Raw genomic sequence first — 22,556 nt, forward strand, 5'->3', positions numbered from 1 at the left:
CCCCTTAGGCAATTTTAGATTTTTGTTTTGTACCTGCAACCAAAATACGTCTAGTTATTCATCACGAGAAGGTATTTCCTTAAATACATCAAACCCAGGCAGAACTCTTCGATGCTATCCATGGCTTCTTGGGGAAGCCACGCACTCTGCTTCCTATTCCAAAAAAGGAGTCTCAGCTGAAGTCCTGCTTTGGTTTCTTCCCTCACAGCACCTGTTAAAGGCTGACTGAGGATAGTAACCTAGAGGCCTTTGGGGGGGATAAAACGGTACCTCCTCTTGCGAGCCTCCAGTTCAAAGAGACCCAAGGGATACTTTCAAATCCCAGAAGACTGTCTAGAAAAATCAAAATCGAATCAGCCACTCACTGAGCACATGTTGACCAACCCCATGACCGGCAACACGAGAAAGACACAATAAGGGTCCTTGTTTCCTTCCCGCAGTCCTCCCGGGAAGAGAAAAGTTCCACAGATGCCATATTTTAACACGACCTTTTGCAAGGTCACCGAAATCAATTTTAACAAGATGAGAGTCTCTTTGGATACCGAACACTGGCACATTTCACACCAGCTGCGGGTCTCTTCTGGTGCCTTCCTGAACTGAAGAGGCTGGTGTCCTGACAGCAAGGTGGGCAGGAATCTCTTGATCCTGGGGTTCCAGATCTGTCTTGGGTGTCACTGAACAGATGCACCCATCTGAAACCCAGAGAGAGACAACGAGCAGGGAGAGGCAAGCAGCACACGAGATCAGTCCTTCTTGCCGAGAGCTTCGGTCAGGATCGCCCTGAGGGAGGGTAGCACTGTTTCCTATGGGCGCTGAAAGGAAGGCAACGGTGATAGTGGGATCTGGGCCAGAACAGGAGATACTGTGGTTGGGGGTTTCTGCCGGCTGCAGCCGTTCCTCCCCCTGCCTGGGTCCCTGGTGTGCACGGCGGGTCTATACACCCCCTCACACGATTCAGGAAGTCCATCTCTGCCAGAGCAGATTCTGTTGTCAGCAACTGAGAACCTTGACCGACAAAGAAAAAGCAAAGACCATGGAAAAGATCCCGTAAGGGTTCTAAGGGGAAGTCAAGGCTGCCGTTCCTTCCTCTCTGCGCTTAATCGAACACATTTCCATACCTGTATTCGTTGGCTTACCCGAGACAGGTGGGAGTTCACGTCTCGGTCTCCAGCACTTCGAGGGCAGAGTTGATTTCAAATCCACTGACACATCCTCAGAGCCTATCTCACTGTGTTTGCAACTTGCCCTCAACAAACTAATTCTTGGATAAATAAATAAATCAAAGCCCTTGGTGCTTAGTACGGGTGACAGTCCCTGTGGCAGACAAAGTATGAGAACTAGGTCAATCTCAAGAGATGAACCTGAAGAATTTTTGCTGTATTTAAGCAGCAGGGGCCCTTTTAATTTTACCAATGTCACAGAATCAAGGGATTCAGGTTTATTTATTTATTTTTAATAAATTTATTTTATTTATTTATTTTTGGCCGTGTTGGGTCTTCAATGCTGTGCATGGGCTTTCTCTAGTTGCAGCAAGGGGGGGGGGCTACTCTTTGTTGCAGTGCGCGGGCTTCTCATCGCGGTGGCTTCTCTTGTTCTAGGCACGCAGGCTCTAGGCACGCGGGCTCTAGGCACGCGGGCTCTAGGCACGCAGGCTTCAGGAGTTGTGGCTCGTGGGCCCTAGGGCGCAGGCTCAGTAGTTGTGGCGCACAGGCTTCATTAGTTGTGGCACGCGGGCTCTAGAGCACAGGCTCAGTAGTTGCAGTGCACGGCTCCAGTAGTTGTGGCACACGGGCTCAGTAGTTGTGGCTCGCAGGCTCTAGAGCGCAGGCTCAGTAGTTGCAGTGCATGGGCTTAGCTGCTCCGCGGCATGTGGGATCTTCCCAGACGAGGGCTCAAACCTGTGTCCCCTGCATTGGCAGGCAGATTCTTAACCACTGCGCCACCAGGGAAGTCCCAGAATTCAGGTTTAAATGTCCACCTGTTGTTTTGATTCTGTTCTGTAATAGTGATCCCCAAACAGAATGTCCTGGAGAGATTTCATCTTCCCAGGTAACTAAGTCACATCCTTCTCAATGAATTTCTAAATGCATTTTCATTTTCCCTCATAACCTTGAAACTGCAGGCTCTTTACCTCCACATTATCTGCTGACCAGAGTCCTCTTCACATGGCATCGCCAGGAGCACCCGCTGTAAGCAATTCTGCATCTTCCCACTGGCCACAGATTGTATGACCTCACCTGCTCCAACTGCACAGCCTTCAAGAGGCAAAGCATCGCAGGGCCCTGGACCACACTTGGAGGAAAACAGCTTTGGGGCCTCAGAAGCCAAACCCTTGACGTGACTCTCTCCATGACACATTTTGAATACTTTTCGGGGCCACCAAGGCACTCAGCAAAGCTTGTGGGGTACAGCAGATACCCACAGTGCCATCACTAAGGGCATCAAGGTTCAACAAAAACGGATGCTTTCATGTATCGCTAACACCTGTACAAAAAGGTAAGCCTGTCTGGAAAACAGCTTGTCAACTAGAGCTCTACCCATACTCTTTGGCCTAGTAATTAAATAACTGTGACTCTCTTTAAGAAAGTAACTCAAAGCAAAAATTATGCACAAAGATAATTATTTCCTCATAATAGCAGAAAACTATAAATTATATAATTGTGCAACAAGAGCTGAAAATTTTCAGCTAAGGCGCAGACATTAAAAATATATCCCTGATACATTTTTAAAACATGAAGAAATGCTTATATAAACGTAGGAACTCAAAAAAGTCAAAAACCAATTATGTGTCCCAGAGACTGTGTGAAAACAACGGCTTTAAAAATTCATAGAAAAACAACTAGAACGAAAGACATCAAACTGTTGAAGCAGTCATCTTCAGGTAGTGAGATTATTTATTTTTACCTCTCCCTCATGTCAGGATTACTTTGAAGTAGCTTACAAAAAATAAATGCACTGGGATAGAAGAAGTAGGCAGGAAGCAGACAAGAGAGACAGAAAAAGGAGAATAAAATAAAGCCAAGGATGAAGCTGAGTCACAAGTTGTGTCTCTTAAATTCCCTGACTTACAAATAGCAAAGTTGGCTCGGAGACCCCTAGGAGTTCAAGCAAAGACAGACACTTGGAAATGCACTTAGAAAATTCACGGTGTTCATAGGATAAAGTGTAAACTATTTCTCAGGATAAACGCAGGTTTGTTTTTTTTTTTTCCCAAGGAACTTGGGAAAGAAACAGTTTCTTTTGTTTGTTTAATTTAATTTTATTTATTTTTTATACAGCAGGTTCTTATTAGTTACCTATTTTATATATATTAAGTGTATATATGTCAATCAGAATCTCCCAATTCATCTGATAAAGTCCTTAAATATCCCTCCACTCTGTCTTTGCACACGTCCCCCTCAAGCTCCCGGCTGCCGTCCTTCCCCAGCTGGCATTTACCGCCCCAAGTTCAGCGGGCAGCACTATCCATTTATCGCAAGTGTTAGACTGTTCTAACTTCAGATCTTTCCCAGAGCAACTCTGCCACACAGCATCCCTGCTCTCCTTCTGTGAACCGGCTCCTCTAACGAAAGAGCATTCCATCTGTTGTCACAGACAGTCTCTGCTACAGACGTCCACCATGGAGGGGCCGGGACGGGGTCCTGGGACGAGAGCCTGCAGACCGTGCTCAAGGTCGACACTGGCCATCAGACACCATCAGGCACCCACGAACCACCAAGGCTCAGTGCCACCCAGGCGTGTTCGCCCAGCGTGTTGACAAGGGTGCTGGAGTGAATGCAAACTTGGTCCCCTGCTTCAGAGAGCAAGAAACACACGTGTCTTCCTTTTTATGGGATGGAACTTCATTTCTATTTGGATTCCCCATTTCACCCAGTAGCCAAACAATATCCCCCGCCTCCAATTATTACAGAGATCACATGTAAGTTCTTAAAGATTCAAAGTGCCCACGACAACCAGGAGGGTTCACTTCGACGACAGACTCTGTCACTGGTCCAAATGGCACCCGGTCTCCCGCGGTCAGTACAGGCAGGCCACAGAGATGCCTCCGTGATCTTGACCTCAAGGCCTCCTCCGGCTGATTGGGCTTCCTTCCGCCATGTCTGCTCCAGCCTCCTCGGCTGATCTGGAAAATATTCCGCCACTCTCAGCACCTTGCTGGAGCTCACTGCCTGGTCACTGCACACAAACATGCCTTCTGCTTTTTACAGCAGGTTCTCTTCCTCTATGAATCTCCAAATATATTTGGGAAATCTAACTTATATTGATTGCTCTAACTCATCCTTGGAGTGAAGTGACACAGAGCATCTCAAAAGCACTCTGGCATCTGAACTAACATCTAAATCCTCCCTCCCTCTCCCCCCGGTGAAAAAAGATTTACTGAGGTGAAGGAGAGGGTGTGCCAAGAAAACACATGCCCATGAACATATGTTTTTCCAAATCTTTTGCCTTTTGCTGGAAATCTAAAGTCACGAGCCTGACTTTTCTGTCCTGGGCTTTCTGCTATAGCAAGAGGCAGTGGTTGCCATGTTTCACCTGCTAAAGAGATGAGACTTAAAGGGTGATGCTGATTAAGGGCAGGCAGAGAATTGGAGACATCAACATCGGTTTTGATATCAAAATCTTTTCCTGCCACAATGTCCTAAGAGATTGTGTCCAGAACCTTAAGAACCTCAGTGAGTTATATTATAACTTAAGCATCTCCCCACCTACCAACATGGCTTTCCTGACCAAACAACACAAATAAAAACACAAACAACAAAACTAAAGTCTGACTGCCACCTTCTTTACTTAGTGAGTCTGCTCAGCAATTCTCCCATAAACATAAAAACATACTATTTGGGGGGCTTCCCTGGTGGCTCAGTGGTTGAGAGTCCGCCTGCCGATGCAGGGGACGCGGGTTCGTGCCTCGGTCCGGGAAGATCCCACATGCCGCGGAGCGGCTGGACCCGTGAGCCGTGGCTGCTGAGCCTGCGCATCCGGAGCCTGTGCTCCGCCAGGGGAGAGGCCACAACAGTGAGAGGCCCACATAATGCAAAAAAAAAAAAAAAAAAAGATACTATTTTTCACATGAGGAAAATAACCAATGTCGCTAAATGGCTAAAAACACTTTGTGACTGCCTGTCTTTTCAAATGTATATTGGAGTCTCATTTCTAGGCTTTAGTTCAGAGAAAGAGAGAGAGAAAAGTTTCTATTCCCTTTCAACTGTTTCAAATATATTTCTTAACCTCAGTTACTGCTGTCCTGTCATGACAATATGTACTTAATCTCTTTTTGAATATATGTCACAAATCTTTTTACTTTAAGTTCAAGGGCCTTCCTCCCCTATAGATACTTAATTTCTGGAAGTTGATGGGACAGACATCTTGGGTGATAGGGTCTGTATAAAAGGGACCCTTTGAACCCTCCTACACTGTTGGTGGGAATGTAAGTTGGTGCAGCCACTATGAAAAACAGTGTGGAGGTTCCTCAGAAAAATAAAAATAGAATTACCATATAACCCGGCAATTCCACTCCTGGGCATATATACCTAGACAAAACTATAATTCAAAAAGATACATGCACCCCTGTGTTCACAGCAGCACTATTCACAACAGCCAAGACATGGAAACAACCTAAATGTCCATCGACAGATGAATGCATAAAGAAGATGTGGTACATGTATACAATGGAATATTACTCAGCCATAAAAAAGAACAAAATAATGCCATTTGCAGTAACGTGGATGCAACCAGAGATGATCATACTAAGTGAAGTAAGTCAGAAAGAGAAAGACAAATACCATGTGATATCACTTACATGTGGAATCTAAAATATGGCACAAATGAACCTATCTACGAAACAGAAACAGACTCACAGACGTAGAGAACAGACTTGTGGTTGCCAAGGGGGAAAGCCAGGGGAGGGATAAACTAGGAACTTGGGGTGAGCAGATACAAACTACGATATAGAAAATAGATAAAAAACAAGGTCTCACTACTGTACAGCACAGGGAACTATATTCAGTATCCTGTGATAAACCATAATGGAAACGAATAGAAGATAAAGAATGTCTATATGTGTACAACTGAGTCACTTTGCTGTACAGCAGAGATTGGCATGACATTGTAAACCAACTATACTTCAATTTAAAAAATAATGAAATTTAAAAGAAATCAGTACTCTGACAGTTAAAACATTTTTAATAAATAAAATCTAAAAAGAAGCCAAATCTTGAAAAAAAATAAATTAAAAAGTTGACCAAAAAAATTAATTACAAAAATAAATAAAAGGGACTCTTAGGGCTTCCCTGGTGGCGCAGTGGTTGAGAGTCCGCCTGCCGATGCAGGGGACATGGGTTCGTGCCCCGGTCCGGGAAGATCTCACATGTGGAGCGGCTGTGCCCGTGAGCCACGGCCGCTGAGCCTGCGTGTCCGGAGCCTGTGCTCCGCAACGGGAGAGGCCACAACAGTGAGAGGCCCACGTAACGCAAAAAAAAAAAAAAAAAAAAAAAAAAAAAGGGACTCTTAAAACTGACACTTAAGTGAAGGCGACCCTGGCTTCAGGTTGCTGGGTGATCCTCTTAATTCTTCCTGGATTTTTTTTTTAAGTAGATTTTAAAAAATAAATGACGAAAGTGATATAGAAATATCCTGAGTCTTTGGTCTCATGTCACGACAAATCCGCGCTGGACTCCTGTGATCACCACTCACTTCTGCTATGGCACCTTCACAACATTCTCCCCGTAATTCATTCAAGCTTGTTGTCTGGCATCAAAAGTCAAACTCACCAATCCGTACGTTCACAGAACCCAACATTCTGCTTTTGGAAACAGGAAAAGTATTTGTCTGCCTTCATGCTACATGCTTCTTCCTTGTTCTTTACAATTTTACTAAAAAGCTATCCAGACTTTTAGTCCTGGTGAAACAGAGGCCACGCCAGTCTCCCCTCCCCCAGGGCCACACATGTTAGTGAAGCGGATGGATGATGGAACGCGGGGACCCAGAGAGCACAGCCGAAGACCCTTCACAGCATCCTGGCCTAGGAGACAACCACACAATTTCACATCATCAGATCACCCCCTCCACCTCTGTAACAGCCTTGGGATGAAAATCCATGTTTTAGTTCCTTTTAGGTATCATTCCTGATTGCTGCTGGAAAAATGAAGGCTGAGAAAATTTAAAAACAGGGTATCCACTTATTCATTCCTTCAACAAACAATGAGCCACATCCAAGGCTCGGAGCTGAAACTCCCCGGAAACCCCTCTGCACTCAAACTTCAGCATGTCAGGCAGGCACCACATGTAATTTTTGCCTGACAAATGGATTCCTTTTTAGTTATTATACACAATCACGAGCAGGATATAAAACAGTTAACAGTGTGGGCTGAAGCATCAGAATTCAGACTGTGACACTCTAGCTGTAAGAGCTTGGACAAGATACTTCTCTGAGTTTCCATTTCTGCATCTATAAAATGGGGTGAATAAAATCTAACCCACTGGGTGTCTCTGCAAATTCACAAAAAAACACTTTCAGCAATCCCTCAGTGCAGTGCCTGGCATACAGTTTTAAATTACTTTAAAATCCGCTGTTATTATTATCGACAAAAGTATTTCCTGCAGCACTTTGAACTACTGGGGGAAAAAAAAAAACCAGCATCAAACCATTTTACTGCTGTGCAAAGTTTCTTTCGGCAATAGTCTACAGTCTTAAGGATGCTTAAAAATTTATTGAGCCCTTGCAGTGTCCAAAGCACTAAACTCAATACTGAAGAGAAATCAAAGAGAGAAAAATACACAGAGGCTGCCTCTAGAGGTACTTAAAATTTAGGAGAGGAGACAGGAAATGGTTTTAGAATGTGTCACCCCCCGTAGAAGGTTGAAAAGTGCCTCCCCACCCTCACCAAAAGATATCTGCATCCAAATCCCTTGAACCTATGAATGTCACCTTATTTGGGGGAAGACAGGGGGAGAGGGGTCTTTGCAGGTGTGATTAACGTAAGACGGGAGATGATCTGGATTATTCCGGTGGTCCCTAAATGCAACCACGTGAATCCTGACATCAGAGGGAGGCGATGGGAGGTTTTAGACACAGAAGAGGAGGCGTGAGGACAGACGCAAGAGAGGTGGGAAGAGAGTACCCCGAAGTGACATTGCAGAAGGTCAAGATCACGGGCGACCATGAAGAGCTGGCACGATTTCCCCTAAAAGTCTCCGGCCAACACCTTCATTTTGGCCCTGGGACCCTGACTTTGGACTACTGGCCTCCAGAACTACGTGAGAATGAAGTTCTGTTGTTTTAAGTCACCATGTTTGTGGTCACGGGTTAAGGCCACAGGAAATGTACAGACCCTCTGATTAAAATCCATCCTACCCCCCCCTCCTACTCCTCACCAGTGCCTGGGGAGGGGCGACCACAGAATTCATCCCCCGCCTGCACCATTTTGAGAGTGAAAGAGGCGGCTATTACTAGCCTCACCAGGATGCCATGGGCAACTGGGGCTGGCCCAGGTGGAAGAGGACATGCCACCGATATCCCCACACCCTACCTGACCGCTGCCTACCTCTAGTGCACTTCCCACCCTGTCCTTTCATGCAGTACCACAAGCTCCACGGCTCTCTCTCCTGGCCACACGGGCCCTCTGGCGTCCCCGCCGTGTCTGCGCCCTCTCCCTCACATGCCCCCTCCCTGTAAACACCAACCCATCCCTCAGAGGCTCTAAGTCCAATGCCAACATACCTGCGCTCAGAGACGCTTGCCCTGTCCCTCTGGCACACATCGCAGTTGAAAGTTTACATTGCTTTACATAACATTTTTATGCAATGTATAATTACATTTTTATATAATTAACATCTTTCTCTATCTCCTCTATAAACTGCCAGTTCCGGGAGGCCAGTAACTGTATCTATGTGGGTTTTTCTCACTACGGTAATCCTATGGCCGGCAGGGCGTGGGGTATACAGTCGGTGCTCCAAGAGCAGTTATTGTGATAAAATAAGGAAGGAGAGGGGACCAAGAAAACCAGGAGGAAAAGGAAGAGGGAACTGAACACCGAACTGGTGGGTTTTGAGCCCATGACTTAAAACCATGGGCGGTTTGTGCGCTTTACAAGCTGGAGGAGTGACGACAGCCAGAGAACGACCTTGAATCGAGCGACACTTCAGTGCCTTCCTAACCGTTCCTGTGTCCTCAGAACACCGGCCAACAGCTCCTGCAGAGTTCCATGCTCACTGAAAGCCTGTGGCCTTTGGTATCTGTTGAATCATCACATTTTATGGATCTATGGATGAAGGGATGGCTGGACGGACGGATGGATCAATGAAGGGGCGGATGGATGGACGCGTGGAAGGATCCATAGATGGATGGAGACTGGCTGAACAAACGGGTGAACGCATAAATGGATGAATTTAAAACATAGGGTAGTATAAGCTTCTGCAATAGGGTATTTTTGGAGTTGTTTTGTCTTTCATTTTTTCTTGGCTTTCAGAGTTGAACTAAATTAAACAGATCTTAATACTTAGAACTCTAAATTTCTATGCCTATACGTATTTTTTATAAGATCATATTTAGTACCTAACTTTTTAATTCAAGAAAAATGAAACTTCTTGGTCTCCCCGTTTCCTCTCCTTTCAATTTTGACAGTGTTTAAATGTAAGCAATAAAGTTTAGTCTGTCTCTCTGTGTCTCTGTCTCTTGTCCCTGTCTTTCTCGCCCTCCCTATCTCTCTCTCTCTCTCTCTCTCTCTCACACACACACACACACACACACACACACACACACACACACACACACACACACACACCAACGTGCTCCCTCCTGGATACCTCTTCCTCCCCTGAGCGCCCAGACGAGGTGTCACTGTAAACCAAAGCGCCTTCCAGTCCAGAGCTGTGGGAGGACATTTCCTAAATAAGAGGTGATGCTCAGCCACCCAAACGCTTCACCCCTGACCCAAGAGGGAGGCTGTCAAGGTGGAAGCACCCTGCGCGAAGGTGCCCTCACAAAGCCGCTGCCCAGGAGGCTGGCTGCACCCCGCCACGGGATGCGGGCAGAGCACGTGCCCAACACAGCCCGCGGACGGGGGTCCGTCACCGCAGCAGCTCCTCTCCCGGGATCCCAGACCTCTGAGCGTCTGCTTCTCAGCAACATTTGCAAGAGAACGTAACTCGGGGGGATGCACGCAGGTCAGGGTGGTGCCGCCTTCCTGACTTTGTACTGAAAACCTGCCTGGCTCTTTGCCCATCTCTAGTCTCATTAATTTGTCTTTGGGCCCCTTTACTTTCCATGCCCTGCCCCCCCCCCGCCATGAAACGAATGGCAACATGTGACAACACATCTGCAAGCTGGCACAGCTGTAATCTGCATCAGGTTCCCCAGAAAGACTAGACTCTAAACAGAAAACACAAACTCTCTGACAACTTAACAGAAGGCTGTTCTCCAGGAAAGGTTGGAACTGCACAACAGTGCTGGGACAAACTTTTTGTTTCATAACAGAGTTCCCAGGTCCCAAGGGACAGAACTGCCAGCGATGAAACTTTATTTTTATTTGATTTTCAAAAGGTCTATGAGGTTGCTCTATGACCAATCACTTCCTGCTCATAAAATTTAAACATATGGGTTCAAAGACGTTAGCCCGGTAATGAAAATGTGCACATCTGTTCCTTCAAGTCTTCATCTCTGGAAAGAACTAAGGCAATGCAGTAAACATAAAAAATTGCTGAAACACATATTTAATATTTGGTAATAATCTCCATCTTTCCATCAGACCCAGACAAATTAGGCGCTTTGGATGGTGTGTGTCTATGCATATGTTTCCTTCCAATTAAAATCCTCTTAAATAGAGTCCATCTTGGATTTGAAGCTTTTTTAGAGCTTTCAGGTGGTCGGAGGATCTGAGAGGGGAAAGTGATGTGAACATACGGGAAAAGGAACTGAATGGTCCATGTGTTTAGAATTCATATCTGCACCAGGAAATTTTCTACAACTGAAAGGTTTCAGGGCTGTGACTCAAAATATGTCATGGGCTGGGCTCACAGCATCCTTCCACAAGCCGAGACCTCCACACCAGAGCTCCTCACGTTAAGGACATTTTCAGTGTCTCCACTTGAAAAGTTCAGAACTATCAGGGGAAATACAGTTCTCTTCAACCCTGCTCAGCCTAATAAAGAAACCAGTAACAGAACTATGTGTGTATCTAACCGAGGAAACATAACAGGTCATATTTACAAAGCTATTCTGTACCTTAATAAAACCTTGTTATTATGGCATAAAAACAGAGAAGTCTATTCCTATTATCAAACCCAGTGACAAGCAATAAAAAAACATGCCTCACAGCCATAGGCAAGCAAGTCTGCTGGGCTGTTGTTGCGGTGGATCTGGGGTTTTTTAACCTCACGTCTGCCTGGGGTGGATTCACTGAATTCATCGAGCTTTTCTTCCGTTTCTTGTACACATCACAAATACCCGAGGCGCTGGTCCTGAGAATTGTTCTAACTCATAATTAGAAGACAGGAGCCCATTACGACCGCACTTGAAAAGACAGCCAAGCGGGGTGGGCATAGGTCACCCTCTTCCTACATCACACCAGCACAAAAGCCGGCTATTTTCAGATCTAAAGCAATGTAACCTCAGTGATGCCTGAAGAGCTCAGAGAACAGAAAATTCCTGTAATTAAAAAGGCTCTGGGCATGATAATTGGCTTTGAAGTTTCTGAGAGAGATCTCATCTCGAAAATCTTCTCAGGAAATAAAACAACTCTGTTTACAGGGATTTGGGCTCCGCTTTGCTCCTTATACATTTCTCCGTAGGAAAGAGGGCCCTGTGGGAACCCCACACAAATAAAGAGATCTGATCAGTAAGGAGGAAGAATGGCTGGTCCTTTCTACAACCTACGGTGTGAATCGAATAATCTCCCTTCAAGGAATTCGTGTCCTTAGCTTCCAAACTTGCTGTGCCAATGACAGACTGGGATGGAGATAGATGAGGCAAGCAGATGCGGAATCCCCGCCTTCCTCGCAGCTGCAAGTCATGGGCTCTGCTGGGATAACGCAGGTGACAAGCAGGGTTTAAACTCCGCGTCCAACCTGCACGGATGCTGCCACCGGACAAAACAGCCACAGAAGGCAAAAGGAGAGAGAAGCCTCTCTTAGAGAAACGCAGGGCCACCTCTCCGGAGCTAGCCCCATGCCACAGGCACAGGAGCCCACGATGCACGCGACAGCACCCCCATACAGAGGCGTGCTCCGGCATGATTTCCTCACGGGCCCGTGCCAGTAGGAAAAGTCAAGCCCGAATTCCAGAACCTTTCCAGGAGCTCACTTCAGTCCCTTCCTCTGACATCTTGCTCAGCCCTCCCAGGGCCCACCTCTCCTTCCAAGGTTCTCCACGGCCCCCTCCCAGAGTGGAACACGCGGCCGGGTGAACGAGGAGGCTGTTTTTCTGCCCCTGGCGGTCTCACTCAGGGCCTCCAGCCCCAGTCTTCCGGGGAGGCACCTGCTACGAAGGGGCAGCTCGAGGACCTCGGCCGCCGCACGCGCGCGCCCTGTACACGCACAAACGCGCACCCACACCCACTCGGCCGGCCGCCCCCATCCGCGCACGCCCTCCCACACACTCACTCCCAGCAAAGTTCGTCCCGGGGCCCCAGGGGGCGACGGCGTCCCCTTACCTTTGGAGAAGAGGGCGGCCAGGCTGACGAGCACGGGGGACCAGTGGTGCCACAGCGTTCCCATCGTAGACGCGCACATCCCGGAGACCCGGAGCGCAGCCCTTCGGCTCCCCGGCGCCGTCTGGGCGGTGAAGACACAGTCGCCAAGCGCCCGGAGGGCCGGAGCGGGCCGGGAGGGCGAGGGAGCGCCGGGCTAGGGGCGCGAGCGGCCGCGGCGCCCTGCGTCCTCCTCCCGCCCGTCCATGGCCTGCGGGAGGCGACACCGCGCGCCGCTCCGGAGTTGCTCTCCCGAGTCCGGCGCGCGCGCAGGCAAACCCCACCTCCCTTTCACCCCCACCAGGATATTTTTACTTTCATCCACGCGGATTTGTTCCTTTCCGTTTACCCAGCGAGGACTGGCCCCCAGGTGGCCCCCAAAGGGCGCCTGCGGGAGCGCGGGGACGCGGGGTGGGCGGCTCCGGGTGGGCTAGCGGGCGACGGCGGGGCGGCGGGGCGGCGGCGTCCGGGGCGGGGGCGGCGCGAGGACCTCCGGCCGGGTGGCCGGGCGCCCGGAGCGGCGCGAAGCGCCCGGGCGCACAGCCCCCATCCCGCCCGGCCGCGCCCCGAGGCGCGCGCCGGCGCCCAAAGTTTGGCGGGGCGCAGCCGCTGCCCGCGCCGCCCACCCCGGCCCGGCCCGGCCCCGGCCCCGGCTCTGGCTCGAGGGGCCCTACAGGCGCGCGGCGCGCACGGCCGGCTCCGGGGATGCGGGGCTGCCCCCGGCGCCGGGGGGAGGCGCGCCACCCGCGCGCGGAGGAGGACCCGCAGGCCCGGGGACCTCGCCGCCCGCGCGCCGCCCGCGCGCCGCCCACGCTCCGCCGAGCCTGCCTCCCGCACGGAAGCGAGCGCCACGGAGCCCCGCGCGCGCCAGGGGTCTGCCTTAAAAATTAGTCTTTTTTAAAAAAGCCCCACCCTTTCGGAGTGACAGCCGCGAGCCCCAATCCGCACAGCCAATCCCTCCTCCTGGGTCTGCCCCTCACCCACCCTCCCGGCCACGCCGCCCTGCGCGCGCCAGCGGGAGGGGGGCGCCTGGGAGGCGGGCGACGACCGCGCGGGTTCTGCCCGCTCGGAGGAGGCGGGAGGGAGCTGCCCGCTCTCCCAACAGGTGTCAGGAAGGCCATCTGCCTTCTCTCGCTTTTCAGACCTCCGGCTGAGGGCAAGTCTTACAGCCTGGGGGTTTCTAAGGCTCTCAGCCTGCCTGTGAATACAAAGATGCCTGTGGAGGCCCTCACCCCCGCGCCTCAGTCTCTGGGTAGGAGGACCTCGGACTTGCCAGGCGTCCTGAGGGTCATGCTGACCCCAGCCCCATCCTGGAATGACCACCAAGTCAGTGATCCTAAAAGATTCCCGGCCTGACTCCCCGCTGGCCCATTTGGAGCTGGGAATGGATCCATTAAGGGCCAACGCGATCTTGAGAAATAAGAGACAAGTTCTTCATTTATCCTTCCTGAATCCCTAATTAAGACACCCCGGAAACCAAGGCCACAAAGCATCAGCGTATGACTTTAGCCCAAGGACTTCCCCATGTGAGCCTTTGAGTTAACCAGATCAGAAATCAGAGCGAGGGAAAGCGTTTTGAATATTTAAAGAATACTGCAAACCTACAACCACCAAGTCAAATAAGGTGAATTTTTCCCTCAGAAGGTAAAAATGGGTCATCATCATCTGGCCAAGGGAGACACAGACGTTTTCGTCTAGATGCCGGTGGTTGCAAAATATACCAACACTTGAAGAGTGTTTAGCTCTCAAAGTTTCAAAACATTGTCTGTCTGGGTTTCACTCCTGGTGATGATATGTGCTTCTACGTTATTCTATGTTTAATTTTCTGAACGTCTGTCCCGTTTTTCTTTCCTTTATTTCTTAAACTTTCTGCCTTTTCTCTTTGCATCTCTCTCCTATAAAAATTCTGAAGAATTTAGGCAGCAAAGAACCTAAGGGATTATACATTTCAGTGCTTCTGAAACTTAAGTTTCGACATCACCTGGGACATTGAGAACACCCACCCCCCACCCCCCGCCCCATTCATCAGGTGGAAGAGACAGTAAACTGCACAAAATGCCAACTCTAGCTTGCCAGAGTCAGTTTCAATGTGAAACTGAGTCTATTTTAAAACATTTTTCCAAGTTACTGACTAGGAACTAATGATCCCTATTCTTTACTAAAAACAATCATTTTATAGATTCTAAATCAAATTGAGATATTCTTTTCCAGAACTGCAATCGCTAGATACCTTTTTTTGTGGGGGCGGGGTGGGGGGTGGTATGTCATTGCAAAAGATTTTCTCTATCTGCATCCTAAGGACTAAAGGTGGCTGACAGATTCCATGTTAAACGATTTCCCCATCATACGCGGTTGGCTTACAGAGTTTTTTCTGCTCTTTGGTGTGGAAGCTTTTGGGGGAAGGCTGCAACTCCGGATACCCAGTCAGTGGCTAAAGTGAGATGTAAGCACGGCTACTCACTCTGTGGAATGCTGTTCCAGCTATACATCTAATCTTCTTTGCGTAATTAGCACAACGAATCCTGGGAGAAGCACGGCCTTAGGAAGATCTGGAAAAGAAGGCTGAGGCCTGCCAGCTCATTAGCTGTGTCCCAGGCCTCTGGGACCACTTCCCATCCGAAGTGCCTGCCTTGTCTGTCTCAAATGAATTGTGAGAAATCTGCTTTCCTCCAAGAATATGTGTTTCCTCTGCAAGGCCATAAATCAATTTGTAAGCCTAATTTTGTCAGTGATTAAATAGTACTAATTGTTCATGCCGTGTGTGGATTAGGCTGTGACACCAGGCAGTTTGTGTTGTCCTCTTTCCCTGAAACAAAACGTTCTTCTGCAGCAGTTTCCAGAAAAATTAGGCGATGGGAAAGGTGGAATTCAAGGATTGAAGGTAACTGTCCCACTGGTGGTTAGAAGAGGCTTTGGGGTACCGCAAGGATGGGGCATTCTTTAAAACAGAAGCAGTCCTCTTCCAACCCCTCCGATCACATCAAGGAGAAAGGCTCAGGCCCGAGCAACTCTTGGAAGGGAACTTTTCACAATTGCAAAGCCCTTGCTTTTCAAACAAAAGGCAGATCTTTCTGTTCAGAGTGGCGATGTCTAGCTAGAATTTGTGAGTGTGGTTTAGTTTTACTTTAATTATTAATATGTTTGATGTCTCAGTTTCCCTTTGGTGATGTAAGTTGCCTTTTCACTTAAGTTACCTAAGCCTTTGAAGAATGCGCTGATTTCAAGGAAACCATTAAATCACTACTGATAGGACATGTGTCTGTCACCTTCCCCCCTGGACAAAAGTCACGAAGATGGTGAGAAATGCCTGAAGTCTGAGAATCATTGGGATGAAACATGAGCTACCAGATCAATCCCTCCTGAGGGTGCAGAGGAACCTTTCTGAAACTTCTTTTCTTCTCAGTTTCCCAAAATCTGTGGAATGGCCAGGAAATAGAAAAGGCCAGATCCAACAACTTGTCTCTTTCCAGAGTGGCCACAGCATTCCGATGTGGAGTGCACTGTTCCCAGCAGGGATATTTCTCGCCCTTCCTGGTGAGGCTGAGCAAGGACCTCCCTCCAGACAGAGTCCCCCCCCCCCCGCCGCCGGACACTCCCCATGAAGTGCCTTTGAAGACGGTGCAGGATCTGGTATTCTCTGCTTCCTGCACGTGGATGTCCGTGGCATGGCAATGCTTCTCAGCCCCCTCGCGGGGCACCAGTCAAACGTGAGTGGAGGTGATGAGGGCACTTCTAAGATGAGGCGGTGACAAGCCCGCCTGTGACTGTCCGCAGCGCACCTCCCCACACCCCCACCGGGGGGGTTGACTAGACCACGTGCTTTGGACGGTGCAGCTGCAGCAAGGTGGTGGGACCCCCGTCAGCCAGCCCAGGAGACCTAGGGAGGCAAAGCCCCCTGCAACCCACATGAGGCATCTGGCAGGAGAAGGGAATCGTCATTCAGCAGTTCTGGGTTCTTCTGGGTCACCATAGTGAAATCTAGATTCTTCTTCTACTCTCCCCACCTCTGACTCTCCACCTCCCAGGGGTGGGTCCACAAGCAGATGTTAAAAACCCAGCATATGGGAACTCTCCTAGGTGACCCCCGGCTTCTCCAGGTAACCCCTAGGTGAACCTAAAGGAATAGCCTCTTTTGCAAAGATTAAGAATTGGGTGCTCCTTTTGCCTTATCTTACCGTTGCATGGATCAATACAGAACGCTCAACGGGGCCTTAAACAGTCTTCATTGAAGTTACGTGCAGTGCTGCCCGAAAGAAATCCTGCATTTCTACCTGTGGCTTGATCAGCCCCTGGGGGCCCCTCTGTCAGGGGTGAGGCTTCTACCAGAGGTCAAGGGGGACCTGCAAGGCTGCCTCTGCCGTAAACCCACCACTAAGAGACCTCCTGGGCTTTTTCATCCTCTTGTTCATTCATGGGAGCCTGGGATGGATGCTTAATATTCGCCAAAACCTCTACCTGTAGCCAAACCACACACCCTGACCTTCCTAAGGTTAAGGTTAGGTGTGGCTGTAGGTTGAGTGGCCCAAAGAACGTGGATGGAAGTGGGGCTCATCCCTTCCAGAAAGAGCCTAAAACCTCCCTCTGGCGTGATCCTCCAAACTCTTTTCCCACATCTTGCAGCTGGAGGCAAAAGTCCAGCAGGGAACCCCAAGGCCTCCGGCAAAGACAGAGTGACGAGATGGAGGGAGGCTGGCCTCCTAAGTGTGGAGGGTCACGTCCTAGCACTGGATTGGGGGCCAGCAAGAAATAAGATTGTATCGTGTGGAGTCAGTTTGAGAGTTTGTTTGTTACGAGAGCTGATGTGAATAATTCTAACCAATACACCTCCTCTGATCTCAGCCTGGCTCCGCAGAAGCAGGAGTGGGGTACAAGCAAAGCATAAAAAAATAATCCGTCCGCGCCCAACTCTACCCACCAAGAAATGGCTTATAGCCCACTGGAGGGAGAAACATGGGCGCCTGCCACCACAGCTGAGCTTTGGACTAATTATGATCCGTGTCAGGAGAGCTCAAAGGAGGGAGGTGTGGCTCTGCACGGAAGTGATGGCTGCAGAAACCACACTGCACCAGTTCATGGCCATGCAAGAGGCTCTGGGTCCTGCACCAAAAGCACCAGACAGCGTGCAGCGGGGAGCAGCGTGCTGCCCTTGTACTTGGTCTTATACTTGATCTCTTGGGATCTTTAGAGTGTATCACAGAGAAGAAGTGCTGGGACTTCCAAGGGAGGGTCCTCGTGGGCTGGGGTACTCAGAGGAAAGGAATGTAGGTGGATCCCATACTCCATTCAATACATATTTATTACATGCCTATTATTGGCCAGGCACTGGAGGTTTAGCTAGTGTACAAGCTGCCACCGAGCTTATAGTCTCCTGAAGACAGGCAGACAACATACAAGCAAACTGCGAACAAGATACTTTCAGAAAGAGCCTAAGAAGAAACTCAGGACAATGTTTATTTTACTCTGAGAGGTTGGGCAAGGCTTCTCTGAGAAGATGGCCTTAGAAAGGGGACCTCACGGGTGAGAAGGACCCTCTGTGTACAGATCAGGGTCCTAACCATGTCTGGTGGAGGAAACAGCAAGTGCAAAGGCCCTGAGGTGTGAAAAAGCTGGGAGGATCAGAAAGCAAACGGTGCAGCTGAGGCTGAGTGAAGCCAGGCAGAGCAAGGAAGGAGGTGAGGTCAGGGGACAGATAGGAGACACGCAGAGCCTTGTCAGGGTTTGGGTTGGTGTAAGGGTATCGGGAGGCCAGCGTGGGATGTCAGGTCAGACGAGCCGAGTCACATTTCTAGAAGATCTCCAGGTGTTCCGATAGCAGCACCGAAAAGAGGCAGGGGCCAAGCGTGAGCTCACCAGCCTCTCTTCCCCTCCTGGAGCCCCTGCCTTCCTGCCTTCACAACACCTGGCCTCTGTGTGGCCACTGGGTGTCAGGGAGGCTGGTGAGCTAAGAATCCCACGCCCAGAGCAGGATGGAATCTGCCGTAGCCAGGGGGGCTGGCCCCCTGCACGCCGAGTCCTTTCCCACTTTCCTGTCTAATTCCTGGTCCCTGTGTTCTGGCTTGAAAACACTTCTACTCATTCCTCATCTAACAAAATCTCAATTGTGGAGCCCCTTCTACGTGCCCTGCGCTGGCTGTATTATCCTCCAGGATGGGGAAAACGGGCCGGCAAGGCTGATCAGCATGGAAGTCCAGGCCAGAGCAGGCATCTGTCTGACAGCGTGGGGCTGTCACCCGCGTCTGGAGCGCCACTTCTCAGCCTGGTTGACCGAGGCTCCTCTGGTGAGGGTGGGCTGTCTGCGCACAACCAGAAGGAAAATGGGGGTGTCAGTCTGAAGGTCTTAAGCCAGAGAGCATCCTTCCCAAAGAAAGAGCCAGCCCCTGCCTATCCTTCAAGAGCACTTGATCACGGACAAAAGAGAACGGGGGCTCGACCACCACTGTGCTGACCAGATCCTGAGCCCGGATCCCATGATGAGCACGACGCATCCCAAGGACCCAGTTTCTCTTCTCAGCTCAGCACCAAATGGTCTGATTTCTTTTTTTTTTTTTTAAATAAATTTATTTATCTATTTTTGGCTGTGTTGGGTCTTCGTTTCTGTGCGAGGTCTTTTGCTAGTTGTGGCGAGTGGGGACCACTCTTCATCGCGGTGCGCGGGCCTCTCACGATCACGGCCTCTCTTGTTGCGGAGCGCAGGCTCCAGACGCGCAGGCTCAGTAGCTGTGGCTCACGGGCCTAGTTGCTCTGCGGCATGTGGGGTCTTCCCAGACCAGGGCTCGAACCCGCGTCCCCTGCATCGGCAGGCGGATTCTCAACCACTGCGCCACCAGGGAAGCCCGGTCTGATTTCTTTAGCCCCTTTGAAATCAGCGTTTCCGGTGGGCTTGAAAGGCCGGGTCTCGGGTTCCATACACCTTTGTCAGGGAGTGAATTAACCCCCTTTTTGTGGACTTCGAATCAGATGTGCACATGCCGGGGTTGTGGTGGATGGAAGGAAATGACTCCCCGTCCCTGGCCAAAAAAAAAAAAAAAAGTTTATGAATGTGACACAGAGGGAGTTGATCCTGCCCGGGAGGAATGCAGAGCAGAGCCAGAGAAGGAAACGCTTTATTTGGCAATTTGTAGAGTTTGCCAACATCAAAGGGAAAGTGAGCACTGCAGGTTGTTACAAGCCAACATTCCACAGCTTCAAAGCTGAAATCTGAGGACACTTTCAACGCACTAATTTGGAAGTTACTTAAGGATGCTTTGGGGAATAAACAAATGGAAGTAATAGGGCTGGAAAGACTTCTGGCTTAAAAAAACTCTACTTTTTCCTCTTAATAAAAGTCCTCTAAGATCACCCAGTAAATCAGGTGTACGCTCCAATTTCTTCCCTACGGCTAGCTTTTCTCAACAGTATAGAGTTCTCTGCTTGGAATTTCAATAACTTACTCTCGTCTTTTCTCTCACAGATATGTTGGTCCAAGTCAGGATGTACGGTCCCCACCTCCAAACAGCCACAAAAGTGTTTTAAAAGATTATTTCTAACAATTCTCAAATACCAGTTTTTCATTTTGTCCAAAGGTGTCTGTCAGTTTGGTGTTTAAATGGATCAACATAAGAGTCATCCAGTGTGATTAAATATGATCAATGATTTGTAAATTGATCTTTGTCTCATCGCATGAGATATCTGGAGAAAATGACCAGTGACATCAGTGAGCTCTTTGGGTGTAAAAGTCAATGCAGTGACCTATGCTGTCATGCTCCAATGTATCATTGGAGGGATGGTTTAGAAGATTATTTTCAACTCTAACCCCTAAATAGTAAAATATATGTGACGCTGGATAAATGTTGGTTTTGTGGTTGTTTTATTTTATTTTTTTAAACATCTTTATTGGAGTATAATTGCTTTACAATGGTGTGTTAGTTTCTGCTTTAGAACAAAGTGAATCAGTTATACATATACATATGTTCCCCTATCTCTCCCTCTTGCGTCTCCCTCCCAACCTCCCACCCTCCCTATCCCACCCCTCTAGGTGGTCACAGAGCACCGAGCTGATTTCCCTGTGCTATGCGGCTGCTTCCCACTAGCTATCTAGTTTACATTCGATAGTGCATATATGTCCATGCCACTCTCTCACTTCGTCCCAGCTTACCTTTCCCCTCCCCACGTCCTCAAGTCCATTCTCTAGTAGGTCTGCGTCTCCATTCCCATCTTACCCCTAGGTTCTATTTTAATGCATCAGAAAGGCGGCAAAGCAGCACCTAGAAACGACACCGTCTCAAGATTTCCTTTTGCACAGCCAGCAAGAACAGCGGAGCAGAGCTGTGGTCCTCTGGCGCCGGGGAGGCTGGGTGTACCGCCGCCCGGACTCACAGCATCAGTGGACCTGCAGCGACCCCTAGTGCTGAAGAGGTAGCAGCTCATCTTGTTTTCCCATCCAAGAATAAATGGATTGACGTCTCCCGCTGCAACCAGAGGTCACAAGATGTCATGTTTTAATTAGTCAAATTATATTTTTTTAAACTAGAAATGTATCTTATCACATCATTTTAACAAAGGAAGAAGGTTGCCAAGCCCTTTGCACGGTGGTGAAGGAAATCTTGGGGCTGGAACCTTGAGCCTTATATGCTCCTAAAAGTGTAAATAAAAACATCGTGAAATTGACTTAAGAATTAAAACATAAGCACTTGTACCGCGTTCGCCCTCTGCAATACTTGAGTTGAACTTGAGTTGTTCTTTAAAATCTGTCAAGCAACTGATCATTTTAAAATGGGTACATATGCACCCATGTTGATTATTCACATGGATGTTTCCAAACAAGAGGATGGCTGGCGGCACCCTCCACTTTCTCAGGATGAAATGGGTCTCTTAAGTAAAAAGGCAAAATCCCTGGTTCCTTTGGGGGAGTTTAAAGAGTTGCATAAGATATGTTCATAGCAACACTATTTACAGTAGCCAAGACATGGAAACGACCTAAAGGTCCATCGACAGATGAATGGATAAAGAAGATGTGGTACCTATACACAGTGAAATACTACTCAGCTGTTAAAATAATGAAATAATGCCATTTGCAGCAACATGGATGCAACTAGAGATGATCATACCAAGTGAAGCAAGCCAGAAAGAGGAAGACATATACCATATGATATCACATATGTGGAATCTAAAATGTGACAGAAATCAACCTATCTACGAAACAGAAACAGACTCACAGACATAGAGAACAGACTTGTGGTTGGCAAGGGGGTGGGGGGTGGAGGAGGGCTGGAGTGGGAGTTTGGGGTTGGTAGAGGCATATACTAGCATATATAGAATGGATAACCACAGGGTCCTGCTCTATAGCACAGGGAACTCTATTCAATGTCCTGTGACAAACCGTAATGGAAAAGAATATAAAAAAGAATATGTGTGTGTGTAAAAAAAAAAAAAGAGTTGCATGAGAAAAAGAGATCTCGGATAGAGAGAGCACCGGGTCCTGCTCCTGGAGAAGACACTTGACATGTGGTTTAGAGATGAGTGGGGTTGTGAGACGTCTGGAATCATACCAGCGTCATTGACAATGGCAATGACCATTTAAAATAGAGAATCTTTGAGCTGGGGCAGCCTGGCCATCCCCTACTGCAATCCCCCCACATTGGATGTGAGCAAATAAAAACCAGAAAGAGAGAATCCATTAATTTAATTATTGCTGCCTTTTAAAAACACTGCTACTAGGATAAAATAATTTAGGAAGTAGAAGTCTGAGTATAAATTGCTCCAGACCATCAAAGGTGGCCCCTTCTAGTCCTCATTTTCAGTGAGATCCAAAAGTAGCTACTAGGGAGTGTCTACCTGCATCTTTTTTTTTTTTTTTTTTTTTGTGGTACGCGGGCCTCTCACCGCTGTGGCCTCTCC

General features: G+C 48.7%; 1 protein-coding gene across 2 annotated transcripts in view; it reads right to left on the minus strand.

The window, feature by feature from the left end:
* The window catches only part of TMEM132D (transmembrane protein 132D), a 655,515-nt gene extending 642,397 nt beyond the window's left edge, over positions 1–13,118 (minus strand). Inside the window, exon 1 of one of the 2 annotated variants that reach the window (XM_067015547.1) lies at positions 12,645–13,118. In XM_067015547.1, the coding sequence (XP_066871648.1) occupies positions 12,645–12,723 (79 nt within the window). In that variant the 5' untranslated portion in view covers positions 12,724–13,118. The remainder of the gene's footprint in view (positions 1–12,644) is intronic. The other variant, XM_059040015.2, reaches the window with a different exon arrangement.
* Between the last annotated feature and the right edge of the window lie 9,438 nt (positions 13,119–22,556).

Source organism: Kogia breviceps, chromosome 15 (genome assembly GCF_026419965.1).
Source record: "Kogia breviceps isolate mKogBre1 chromosome 15, mKogBre1 haplotype 1, whole genome shotgun sequence".
In the NCBI taxonomy this organism is placed as follows: Eukaryota; Metazoa; Chordata; class Mammalia; order Artiodactyla; family Physeteridae; genus Kogia; species Kogia breviceps.